Source organism: Falco punctatus (genome assembly GCF_963210335.1).
Source record: "Falco punctatus genome assembly, chromosome: 3".
Lineage (NCBI taxonomy): Eukaryota > Metazoa > Chordata > Aves > Falconiformes > Falconidae > Falco > Falco punctatus.
The window spans coordinates 48,376,447-48,390,241 of record NC_137582.1 but is presented as its reverse complement, the minus strand read 5'-3'; the positions used below and the strand labels follow the sequence as shown (position 1 = coordinate 48,390,241).

General features: G+C 38.2%; 1 protein-coding gene across 4 annotated transcripts in view; it reads left to right on the top strand.

Annotated features, from left to right (window-relative positions):
* Positions 1-10,723, top strand: part of RGS20 (regulator of G protein signaling 20) — a 51,692-nt gene extending 40,969 nt beyond the window's left edge. For all 4 annotated transcript variants that reach the window (XM_080379444.1, XM_080379445.1, XM_080379443.1 and 1 more), the window contains 3 exons: positions 3,795-3,881; positions 4,776-5,010; positions 6,266-10,723. In XM_080379444.1, the coding sequence (XP_080235570.1) occupies positions 3,795-3,881; positions 4,776-5,010; positions 6,266-6,454 (511 nt within the window). In that variant the 3' untranslated portion in view covers positions 6,455-10,723. The remainder of the gene's footprint in view (positions 1-3,794; positions 3,882-4,775; positions 5,011-6,265) is intronic.
* Positions 10,724-13,795: the final 3,072 nt, after the last annotated feature.

The following is a 13,795-nucleotide window of genomic DNA, read 5'->3' as shown; positions in this document are numbered from 1 at the left end:
TAAAAACTGAAAGCAATACCAGAATATGTCACAGCTTTAGATTTAGAACTGGGACTTAACAAGCAGCACAGTCTGTGTTAAATGGAGTTCGGAGAAGGTGGAAGAATGTGTATGTTGGAAAATGAATAACCACATGCCCAGCACTGTTGTTTTGTTTCAAAGGCAACTGGATCTGTTGTTATTAATTAGTGTTGCCAACTCACAGCACCTGCAACTCATATGAAGTTAATCCTTAGGATCAGCGACTTTAAATATTGTATTTGCTGAAGAAGAGGAGTTAAGCAGAAATAATTCAGAAGAACTCCCATTACAAGATGTTAAGGAGGAAAATTTATCAGGGAAGCAAAGCAAAAATAGGAAAAGAAATCACCTGATCCCGTAAATTAGTGATGTGTTCACCTTCTCTCTCTTACCAGCTCCTCCAGATGCATGCGATTTGATTTAAAACTGAAGTAAAGCTTCCCATACTCAGAAGTCCTGTATTCGTTTGGGGCCAAGTGTTAATTAATGGGCAAGACCAGAACTTGCATTGAAATAAATGAAATAGATAGATAGATAGATATCTTGAACACCCATAGGAGTTCAACCAAAACACTTGACAGCAAGCTGAATGCTTCTTATAAATACACTATCCACTACATAAACACTTCATAGCAAGCAAACCTGGCACTGAGGTGAAGGCAAGAAGTCATAAATAACCTTACAGCCCAGGCTAGGAATCTATTCCACCATTATTTTTTTCTAACAGCAGCTGATAGCAAATGCTTTGGAGAACACCATTAGAAGGCAAGGGAAAAGCAGGCTGATCATTCCTTTGCTATTGGTACTCAGCTCATCAGAAGCAGAGATACCCAATCCTGCCCTCCCTTATGCAAACAGTGAGTATTTTGTAAGGACAACAGGCTGCTTGGAATTTTTTTGCAAGATGCTAAGTACTCTGGGTCTGATCCTACCGTTCTTTTCAGCAGGTTCTTAGAGGCAAACTAAGATAGAGCTTAAAAAGACATTAAGTACTGTGCCTGTACAGGATCAGAGTTTGCTACCTTGCATCCCATACAAATTCCAGTGTCATCTGAACAGTTGTCCAGTGCAATCACAAGTGGCTCAGTCTAGAGCTACATTACACAAACAACATATCTTTCCATAAAAGGAAAAAAAAATAAGGCGCTTATCCCACTGATTACATAAAATTTGCATTTTATCTTTTAAATTGCTGATAAAGTGCAGCATTTTACCTGTTATTTTCCAGGATGCTCATTTTCTGTGCACCTCACTATTCAAACAATTCAAAGGGAGCAATTTACTCCATAGGGTATGTGATAGTACACAAATTTCACGATGCTTTAAATTCCTATTTGCATTTCAGAATCATCTAGGAAACCAGTACAGGCTCCAAAACAGAGCAGCTTGTTTGAGCTTTAAAGTATTTTCTGGTGGGGTTTTTTTTTGAGAACAATTGTTTTCTAGTAACAAGAAATGCAAAACAAACTGTAATTAAGCTATTTATATTCCCTATTCATAGAGCCTTTCCTCAAAATAGCTCAAGTACTTTGAACAGAAAAGTTATGAATAGGAATAAAAATAACAGTCTACATGAGTCATGCAGCTGAGTTGCTGAACATCCAATAATCAGCATACTCTTAATAGTAGATTCAGAATGAAAAAAATGGTGAAATGAGTCTCTCAGCTGGATGCTCAGAACCTGTGCTCATTCCGAGCCAGAACTCAAGCCTCCAGCATGTTACTCTTCCAGATCCTGAGAAGAAGCATGAGAAGATGCAGTATTGGCACTAGTCCCTTTCTACTGTTTATCTGTACATTTCTAGGGAAAGAGTCTGCCTGCAAGTCATTTTCTGAGGCACGGCATGTTCTCTTAAGAAAGCGTTTGTTATTTCTTTTCTCTTTTTCCCCTTTTGTGCATTACCCTATGAAGACTATAATCCTTTCTGTTGGATCTGTTGGTTCCCCTCAACCCAAAAGTAACTCTGACAAGCATATCACTTCTTGTCTGTGTGTGAGGAATATGTAATGAATTACTTTTCATATTAAAAAAGGCCACTGGTAAAAAGTGTAGTAAAGGATTGAGACCTATACACCTCAAAAGAATAGAGAGCTAACATTAACTACTATTTTTATCTGAAAAGGTGAACTGAAATAGTTCATTGGTTTGAATGTATGCTTCAGATGTTGCAGAAAAAAGAAAAAAAAAAAAGCGTTTGCAGTTATCTGCTCTCTGTATTAGAAAGCTTCCCTCCCTCTTCAATGCATGGACTGCCTTGGCAAACAGAAAAGCGGGTCTCTGCAGATTATGGACTAACACTAGAGAAAACAAGAGAAGGAGATAACCAGTAAATAGTAAGGCTGGAAGTAAGGCAAAGTCAAAAGTACAGAAGGCAGAAAGGACAGAAAAATCAACTGGATCAACAAAAAGCCTTACTACAGATAAATGAGATTCTTAAGAATTAAGGCAACAAAACTGTTACAACATTAGCATTAAAGACAGACATGATACAAATGAAGAAACATTTATATTTTCCTACAAGTTATAACAACTGTATTGCATTGTATCAGCTGGAGGACCTATTTCATATAAATTACAGGTTATAATTCACCAGGACCTTCTCTTGACAAATTTTAAGCAGCTTTACAGAGTGTATGAATGTGTGTGTGTACGCACGTGCATTTTTCACTAAACTATGACAGCCTATGAACTGGAACATAGTCCCCATTCCCTAGAAAGAAGTATGCATACTCGCAAATCCAGTCTCAAATGAAAACAAATCATCTGCAACTACAAAAGGAATTTTTAAAAACTAGAGTTATTTAAACTAACATGTGATGAAAGCAACAGAAGTTGACAGCTACTCTTCCATGGGACATGAAAAACTCTCAGTGATCACTAGTGACTGCAGAAGACATTATCTTTTTTGTAATGCTACAAACAATCTAATACTCATTTCCAGTCAGACATACTCAAAACGATATTCGGCAACCATGTATCTGCTCTTTGTGCTCCAGGCCTCACATTTTGAAGCATATACTAATACTTCCTTAGTTGCAATCAATTACCAGACAATGGCTGTATCTAAATCTGAACTCTGAAATATGCTTATGCTCCCAACATCCCATACAGAAGTGTCTGGCTTGCTTAAAACCTGCGCTCCATCTTCTGAACCCTGGCTTTCTTGTAACATGGTATCACCTCTCTAACCCACAGCCTTGACCCTCATTGTGCCCTATGGATATTAAAAATAGGGAAGCTGGGGGGGGGGGGGGGGGGCGGCGAGGAGGAAACAAACCAAACCCAACCCAACCAACCTTAGCATCTAACTCACATAAAACCAGGGCATAAAGCCTAACTTCAGTTAAAACATTCCATCGAGCATACACAGTATAATAAGTATCAATGGAGAATAGATTTGGTATCTGATAAGGTACACATGTATACATATATACCCCATATATATATACAGATATACTCACGTACACATATATACAATTGGACTCAATGATCCTTATGGGTCCCTTCCAACCTGAGAAATTCTATGAATCTATGACCTCTGTATAGAAAGTCTACATGATACATTACTGAACAGCATTCAGCTACATTAAAGTTTTCCAGGTTTATACAACTGTAAAATTAATGTCAGAGCATAACTATGAGTAATGTGGCTACTGTTCGCTTCTGTCCTTTTAGCTGATTTTTTTTTTTTAATATCAGAGGAAAAGCATCTGCTGTACATTCAGCCTTTTCCTCTAAGAAGCTGGCTAAAATTTTGTTTGCTACCTTGCAGTCTTACTGTTAGAAATCAAGATGAAGAGAGAGCAAGAAGAACATCTCATGAACTCCAAGCAGAGGGTATTCCAAACTGCGAGGAAAGGTATGGTATTTACCAAGTGTTCTGTCAAGATAAAATGAAACAAATTCTACAAATCAGACTAAATAAAGTGAATTACCTGAAATATGCAAATAACTATTATTATCTGTTTGCAATTTATGCTGAATTTGCAGTCATTTGTCTCTTACCTCCTAAGGAACCAAAGGTCTGATCTATAATCTTTTACCTTATTTATATGCAGCATATAAATCCACATCCCCACTTTCATAACATGGCAGATCAATACCAGCATTGTAAACACAGCCTCCATTTTATCTGAAATAATTTTTAAATACATCCTGTTCCCACACAGCAACTGTGTAATGAAGCTAATTGGCAATGCTCAGCCTTGTAAAAGTAATAGAGAGGAGCTCAGATCCTCCCAAGAGTCAAGCAACTGTCTCTTCAGAATTGCTCAAACAGGTAGCAGCACTTCTAAAACTGTAATAGACAGAAGAGTACCTTTTATGAGGTTTGAATCACGGCTTCTTTCTACATATTTTCATTCAATTTTTAACAATAATTCAACAAGAACTACGAGGTATAGACAAAATTTTATATATATATATATATATATATATATATATATACAAAAAACAACAAATAGTTGTTGCAGAGGGACTTCTTTGTTGCAATTACTTTGAGCAGTAAACTTCAATCCCTGCATCAAAGAGCTGGCAATCATCTGCATCTGAACTTTTAATAAGCACACTTTCAAAAGGCACCTTACAAATATGTTTACTAGAGTTTGCACTCGGGTAGTCCTGGCAAGGAATTGCAGCCCTGTGAACCCTGTGATTTTGTGCCGTTGTGATGGCAGATGCCTCCTGCCACTTGCACACAGTCCGAGTAACAATCGTTCATTTCTCTCTTCTTGTTCTCTCCTTCTGCCTGAAGCCCTGCCCCTACTCTTGAAGAAGTGAATGGCTGGGCTCAATCATTTGATAAATTGATGCTTACTCCAGCTGGCAGAAATGCTTTTCGTGAGTTTCTACGAACAGAATTCAGTGAGGAAAACATGCTTTTCTGGATGGCCTGCGAGGAACTAAAACAAGAATCCAACAAAAGTGTCATTGAAGAAAAAGCAAGACTAATTTATGAAGATTATATTTCTATCCTTTCTCCAAAAGAGGTATATTACTTTCCCCAACAGTTAGTTCTAATGTGCGTTTAAAGCTACAACAATACTCAGGGAGAACTTCCTCCCCCCTCCCCCCACCCCACCCCCACCCCACCCCCCACCCCATTCCACTGCCATCAAGTAGAGATTTAGGAGAAAAAGGTAGACCCATTGTTGAGGTGAGATGGTCAACACTACTTCCACTGGCTGGAAGAAAGCTTCTCCTATGCTACCCTGGCACGCTGACGTGAACTCCTTAGTTTGAGGCACAACTATACAGGTGATCACTCTATCCTTGCTCAACTTAAATTTTACTTGTTGGACAAAGCAGTTTTTTTCTTTGCACTAGGAAGGGGGTGTTACACGTCTCTCCAAAAGCACAGAAACCACAAACAGTGTTATCTGTGAAGCACAAAATTGCTCGAAGAGCAGCTGACAAAATACGTCACAGAACAAACACACTGACTTCCTGAAAATTTTCAAAAATACTTGTCACTTTGCTGTTAGCAAACACATCAAGTTTTGAAGACACCTCAGTTCAGTTTGAATATAATCCTGCCAAGTAGGCTGGAATTTTAAACCTTCCAATATCCTTCCAAAAGTCAAACTTAATAGTTTGTGGGGCAAGCTATACTTATGTACTTATAAAAATGCTGTTTAAATCTTAATCAGTCTATTCCAGTAATATAATATTTTTCTACAGGCACTAAAGCTTTACAGAAAAAAAAAAAAAAAAAAAAAAAAAAAGAAAAAAGACTGTATGTTGTATGCAATCATTATACAGCCATACCAGTGGTTCCCATTGATTCACCCTGGTTTTTAACAGGAACCCTATTAAGTGACAGCTTCCCAGGTTACATTTTCTGTCTGGCATCATACTGCTTACTCCAAATTCAGTCTCTTTACAACAGCACTAACTCCCAAGGAAACAAACTGTCACAAAAAATTACAAATCCTCTCTCCTACAGAGCAGGAAGCGGGTCTGGAGACAGCCCGCCAGTCTCAGGTGTCTGTAACCGCGGGGCTGCAGGCAGCCTTGGTCGAGCAAGCTCACCTCAGTAAGAACATTTCTCTGTCCATACTCAAGATATTACTATTTCCAAATTTCAACACAGTCATTTTTTGCCTAAGTATGTTTAGCAGTTTTTACACTCTTGAAAAACAGCTGAAATGGTTTAAAAAGACTGCTTTTTCAACCAATAAACCTGAAAACTCATGTGTACTATTCTCCACTATTACTTATGTGACATTCTATTTTAATGCACAGGTCAGTCTGGACTCCAGAGTAAGAGAAGTTATTAACCGAAATATGCTGGAACCCTCACAACATACCTTCGATGACGCACAGCTTCAAATTTATACCTTAATGCACAGAGACTCCTACCCACGGTTTATGAACTCTGCTATTTATAAGGACTTGCTTCAGTCCTTATCTGAAAAATCCACTGAAGCATAGATTCTTTTCTTAAGTGTATTTATTTTAAAACAGACGGAACTCTGGGTTACACCAATCCACAGGGAACACAGAGTTAATCAGATATTTACCTGAAAACAACTCAGGCAAATTTTACTACAGACTGAATGATTTAAAGCCACACAAGGCTCTGACACAATCAGCCAACTACAGTTCCTGATCAAACTCAGTGTTACTTTGCAAAAGAGAATGAAGAAAACGAAGAGAAAACATTGTTATTCAGAAAAATGCAGTATTTTTTCAAACACAGCAGGCAACTTGGATGCAAATCCATTACGACATACATCTGAGGTACAAATGCCAACTGGGCATGAAAACTAAATTTAAAGTGGAGCATTAGAATTTTCTTGAAAACCAAACCAGTTGCCCCATCCACACTGTAACCAAAGTAAAAACAGTACTGTCAATATCTGAGTTACACTAGACAAAGTTTCATGTACTGTACCTGGCACAGGTGCACTCCACTTGTCTTGGTATATTTAATGTATATGGTGCGCTACTGGGAATAAGCGTGGCAATTTCAAGTTTATGAAAGCTAATGGTTGAAATAATGCTGCCTATAAAAATCTTTTGCTGAAGAATTGTTATTTTACTACTAGAGTCTGCTAAAAGCATTTTTAAGTTCATATTGTTGATGTTTATAAAGTATTTACTTAAGAGGAAGACGACTGTGGGCATTTAAATTCCTAAATAAAGCACAAGAATTCTCACATTTCTTCTCTTCCCTCAGTAGGTAGATGTAAAAACCCTGCACTATTCATGCCTGAGAGGATGCCAGTATCAACCACCTTTGTTTTGTACATATTAAATTCTCCTGTTACCCGACAATCTTGTAAGGTTTCTAGTACAGATAATTTTATTGACAACAGAAGGAAGCTGGAACTATTCAGCCTGTCCCAAAGAAAAGGAACAGCTTTATCCACTAATAAACCAATGTTCATTTACAGTATCCCCAAAGATTTACATTTAATTTCTGGTCATATTTCAAAATCAGTAATCACAGGAGATACTAGGAAGACAGTAAAGTTGAATCCACAGAATCACAGAACAGTCAGGGTTGGAAGGGGGCTCTGGAGATCATCTAGTCCAGCCCTTGCTAAAGCAGGTTCACCTACAGCAGGTTGCACAGAGCCACGTCCAGGCGGGTTTTGAATGTCTCCAGGGAAGGAGACTGCACAGCCTCTCTGGGCAGCCTGTGCCAGGGCTCTGTCACCCTCAAAGCGAAGCTCTTCCTCATATTCAGATAGAGCTTCTTGCACTTCAGTTTGTGCCTGTTGCCCTGTCCTGTTGCTGGGCACCACTAAAAAGAATCTGGCCCCGTCCTCTTGACACCCATGCTTAAGATATTTGTAGGCATCAATAAGATCTTCTCTGTCGTCTCTTCTGCACGCCAAACATTGATAAGATCTCCCCTCAGCCCTTCCTCAGAAGTCCCATGATCTTTGTAACCCTCTGCTGGGTCCTCTCCAGCAGTTCCCTGTCTCTCCTGAACTGGGGAGCCCAGAACTGGACACAGCACTCCAGATGGGGCCTCACCAGGCAGAGCAGAGGGGGAGGACAACCTCCCTCGACCTGCTGCCACACTCCTCCTGATGCATCCTAGGATCCCATTGGCCTCCTTGGTCACCAGGGCACACTGCTGGCTCATGGCCAGCTTGCTGTCCACCAGGACTCCCAGGTCCTTCTCCGCAGAGCTGCCTTCCAGCAGGTCACCCCCAGCCTGTACTGGTGCGTGGGGTTGTTCCTCCCCAGGTGCAGGACCTCACACTCGCCTTTGTTGAACTTTATGATGTTCCCCTCCGTGCAGCTCTCCAGCCTGTCCAGGTCTCATTGAATGGCAGCGCAGCCTTCTGGTGTGTCAGCCACTCCTCCCAGTTCTGTATCATCAGCAAACTTGCTGAGGCACACTGTGTCCCTTCATCCAGGTCACTGATGAATAAGCTGAACAGAATTGGACCCAGCACTGACCCCCTGGGGCACACCACCAGCTACAGGCCTCCAGCAAGACTCTGCGCTGATGATCTCAACCCTCTGAGCTCTGCCATCAGCCAGTTCTCAACCCACCTCACTGTCCACCCATCTAACCCACACTGCCTGAGTTCACCTATGAGGGTGTTACGGGAGACAGTATCCAAAGCCTTGCTGAGGTCAAGGCAGACAACATCTACTGCTCTCATTTGTAAACTATGTGTAGACCTGTTATTAGAGTTACTTCTTTATTTCAAGTTACAAGATTCACTACAATTCCACTACATTAAACTTTGGAGTTTATAGTAGACTTCCATTGAATTGTATTTTTTTCCTGCACCTTATTTATGTGAACCAAATGACACATACAGGTAGGAAAAGGACACAGAAAGACAAAAGAAAGAAAGAAAGGAAAAAAAATACCCCAGAAGGAAAGAACTAGACAGACATGCTTCAGTGACATTTACTGTATGTAGCCTTTCTAAAACCTACCCTTTGCCTAATTCCAGTGCTATGAAAAGCAGAAAATGGGGGCTTTCTCTGAAAAATAGAAATGGGAATAACAAGGCAGGATTTAGGAGACCAATTTAATTGTTTCCTCAATGCCCTCAGCAGGAGACATGCTCTCCTCTTACTGCATTCATGTTATTAAACAAATAATGGTGAGATTTTTCATTACACAGCACCACAGGAGAAGACCAGATACACGGTAAGTTAACAATACCTATGGTCCAGTTTCCACCATCTCCTTCCAAAACCAAAACATTATTCAACATGACAGCACAAAAAAGTAAACCAAAAAACCTACGAGAGACAGCAAATCAAAGTGCTTTTGCCCTCTGTAGCACAACACTGGAGGACTAAGTTAAGAGGAAGCCCTTCTACAAACATACTTATGACACGGTCCAGTTAGTGGTCAGAACTGCTTAATGTATGAACACCAGTTATCTCAGCTGAATTTCTAGTAAACTTACCCAAAGCACTAACAATATCATTTCAGTTTATATAAAGTATGACAATATAGGTCATAACTTCAACAAAACAAACTAGATCTATCAATAAGGTGGCATTCATGGGAAGCTTGCAGTCAAACTGACCATGCTGTACTTGTCTCAGTCAGGGCCGACAAGAGTGCTCTAAAACTCTAAGTTTACAAAGTAAGTTTAATTAGGTCAAATTCAGCCTGCTGGAAAGATCAGACACACATATCAAAAAAAGTTCAAAGTGTGTCATTTCATGAAATGGAGAATTTCATTTCTTTTAAGCTATCTCTCTTCCCAGCAAAGATACCTCATTAAGAGATGGAAGACAGACCAAACATTTGTACTTTATATCAAACACTATATTCTATTATTCTGCAAGAAAAAGGAAGAAAACCATTTCTGCAATGAAATTAGAAGGGAGAGAAAAACTACACTGGTTTGAGAGATCTAGGCTTCAGATTATTAAAAGAAGAAAATAATAATTTCTAAGCTTATTTTCCATGTGCCACAACTTCTAAGCAATTAAAATTCTCTAGGTAGTTTTCCTTTCACTTTGGCATTACAATACGCTGACATTTGCAATGTGCATCTTTCCTGAAAACACATTTTAATGCTGTGTTTTGCATTTAAACTTATACCCAACACCAATAGCAGAATGCTGGTCCCTACATACCCTGGGAGCATCTCTTAAAAAACCCAAACAACCCCTCTAAACATCTTGTTATTTTGAGGCTGTTTAATGCTGCATTTAATTGAAGAAGGAGCGAAAAATTATTTATTTTTTTTAAAAAAAGAGGAAAACAAACACCCACCTGCACAGAAGACAGATTTTTAACTACATTTCATTACTATATACTTGCTCATTATGCACAAACTTTTCCCAGGGATATAGTAAGTTGCACTGAAAAGGAAAAGTAACTATAGACAAGCTATTACATGAACAGAAGGAGAAAATAATCATTATTGACACAAGATATTATTTATAATTCATCAAGTAAGAAATTATCACAAAATCGACTTATCCTAGTTTGAAAATAAGCATGGTTGGTTTGTCTTGGTATTTATCTAACTGCAGGATATCATTAAGCTCTAACAACTTCCCATTCCACTGGTATTCTTTCCTCAATGTCTGCACTTCACAAATCACTAACTCCCGCAGAACATGCATACTGTTAAAGGCTGCTCTTTTCACCAGCCTGCTAAGCAGTATTAAAATTGCATGGGCTCCTTCAGCCAACACATTGTGTTTTACACTGACCTTTAAATTCCAAAGTCATTAGCACAATACAAATGAAGAAAATATATATATATATCCTCTGAAGCGTTATGCTATATAAAGATAGATGAAAATTTATCACACAAACTTCATGTACTCATGCACTTTCTGATTAAAAAGCGTATCTGAAAAAGAGAAAGTGATGAGAAAGACTATCACAATGTGAAGCAGCTTTTAAACAAGTTTGCTCTAAAGAGTCCTTAGTAACACATCATCTGCGATGAAAGGTATCAGTATCATTTCAATGACATTAACGAAGATTTTCTATATTAATGTTGTAACTAGATTAATCCCAAACCTTTTAAAATAGTAAAACAATTCCAAATGAATGATGATCTAGTGGAATAAAAGCTAATACACAACTGTATGAAATTGTACTTTGAGGTAAATCTCCTCGGGTTTATTTATATGAATGACTGCTAATGATCTATTTCAAAAGGCATGCCTTTGAAGGTAAGACAACCACTTTTTGTAGAATGAGGACTTCCTGTTGATGAATTTAAGTTCTACCTAAGCTGGTATGGGTTGTACATTTCCATTTAAAATTGACACGTGACCACAAGTGGAATCCTGACCTCAGCAAGGCCTTCCTTTTGCAATGCTTGGAAAGTGCAATAGGGCTTCAAAGTGGGATTCACAAAAGCCAAGATCATTGAGCAGGCATTTACCTTCTGCTCAAAGCCGAAAAGAATCACTGAGTGTGAGGTATTTTAACTGGCTCAGAAGAAAATCTGCATTTTAACAGAATTATGTATGAGGAAATGCCTTCTAATGAAGGATCCAGAAGCTGTGTTTTCTGAGCAGCAGAAACTCCTAACCTTCCTTACAGAAAATGGCATCCTTAAAGATCTAAACACACACACACACACACTTTAAAAGGAACATGGCTCCCTTTTTTTCTCCACTAGAGTAGTGTAAAAACTAGCTTAAATTGTAAGGCAACTTTGTTCCAGTCTCTCTTTTAATCTGAGAGGATTCAAATGTCCACAAAGGTAATAAACAAATCTGCTTTTTTGGAATTGGAAAAAAATTTGGAAGGGAGAGATTCATGACCAGTTCTGCCAGCACATTTCACTACATAAAATATCCCAATATACTAGATCAGTTATAGCACAACTGCAGCTCAGTAGGTAAGTCAGCCAGCTGGGGAAAATTAGATCAGTCCAGACTTTGCATCCTCTCCAACAGGGGAGGGCAATTTCAGACAACTGGGAAAACTGAAGCACCTGTTCAACAGAGATGCATCCAAAACTCACTACCAGGCCGTTTTATTTGTGGATTCGGGTAATCAAAATGCAGCATGAATAGAATTTAGGCACCTACAATCTTTTCTGGATAAACTGTTGTTTTTACCTTGGGGAAAGAAGACAGAAATGGTGAAGGATGTTGCCCAGCCATAAGATAACACTAAGTGAAACAACATTTTAGTTGAACTACTTGGATACACCTGCATCACAGAAAGCACTATCGCAGTTCTAGTTCTTTTAATCAATCCCAGATATAATCTGTAAGTACAGAAAGACAATTACTGTGTTTTCTCAAAAGGTAATTCTCTTAAACGTCACAATCAGGCATAAAAATTAAAGGACATGCAAACCAAGCTGTGCCTGCCCTGTATACATGCTGTGAACAGCAGTGGAAATTTAAGTTTACTTTGTACCCAATTTACAATCACTTCTAACACAATTTTTTGGACTTGTTCCTTCAGAAAGGTCCCCAAACAAAGCACTGTAATTGGTATTAAACGTCTGTCATTAGTTTGTTGCCATCTTAAACTTGAAAAAAAAAAACCAAAAACAATTATGCATCTTTAAGTTAACTCTGAAGGAGTAATCCTGCCAAAGGACCTACACATAGATGAAAATAAACCCATTCTGTTCATAAAAAAAAAATCTTTTCTGAATTTGAGCATTAATATAAAATAAATTGAGTTTACATTTAATTTTATAAAGTTATGCAAGAAACTTTAAATACTGAACAATTTTCTGTTTAAAAGTTTTTGTAACTAAACTTCCAGTTCAATCATTTTTCCTTTCAGCAAAAAAAGCCACTTTTCCTTCCTAGCACAGGCTGACCAGAAAAGCTTGCTCTATAAAGTATTTACCAAACACTTCTTGTCTCGCAAAGCTCAAGTGTCATCATACTATTTCCAACTCGTTTGTTACGACCGCCACTATCATGTAAAAAACATTCAACATAGAAAACCTGGGGTTTCCTTTACAGTCAAGGAATTTATTCTCCAGGAATCGCACATACTCTTCCCTTCATGAATCCTTTTACATTGCCAGGATAGACCTCAGCCCCCAGCTCTGACGAATTATAGTATAATGAAAGAATTTAATCTCTCCTAAAGATGTTGACATGTTTTTCCTAGAAAGTGAATTTGAAAATACTTCTAAACATGTGCACTGTTAAAAAGCAGGCTCTAACAAAGCAGTATTTATATCATTCCACATCTGGAAAAGACCGTAACTTTACTAATTTATTCTCACCGGCAGGTCTATGATTGACATCAGATACTCTACATCTCAAAATTCAGTTAATGAACAAAATTAATGTCCTTTATATGAAGTGAATTTAATATCACCTCCTCAGCCAGTTAATATTGTGATGAATTAGTTCGCTTATTTACAAAGTCTAAACCAAAGTTGCTTGTCAAGCACGTTAAGCAAAACTGAACAGTCAAATCAGACTTAACTGACTATTTTAAGACATTCTTAGAAATAATACCTACTGATAGAATGCAAACCACGTGCTTTGGGCAATAAAATATATTGCATTGATCTAAACCCGTTACATAAACAAGCTTAACCAATCACTGCACGCTTAATAAATTTCCAAACCCCATGACCCCAAATTTAGTCCTAATTTGGAAACAGTACGTACAAACTAGTTAACTAAATTGTGATTTAATTAACAACTGAGTTTAATGTAATTAGCTGAATTAGACACCTTTTCTCTTTGCAAAACTACTGAACACAGCAGCAAGAAACAAATTCCATTCTTATAACTGAACAAATGTGGAGAAGTAAAATACATATGGGAGGAGTGTGTATGTTTCAGACTGCAATAAGTACAGTACATAATTCACATAGA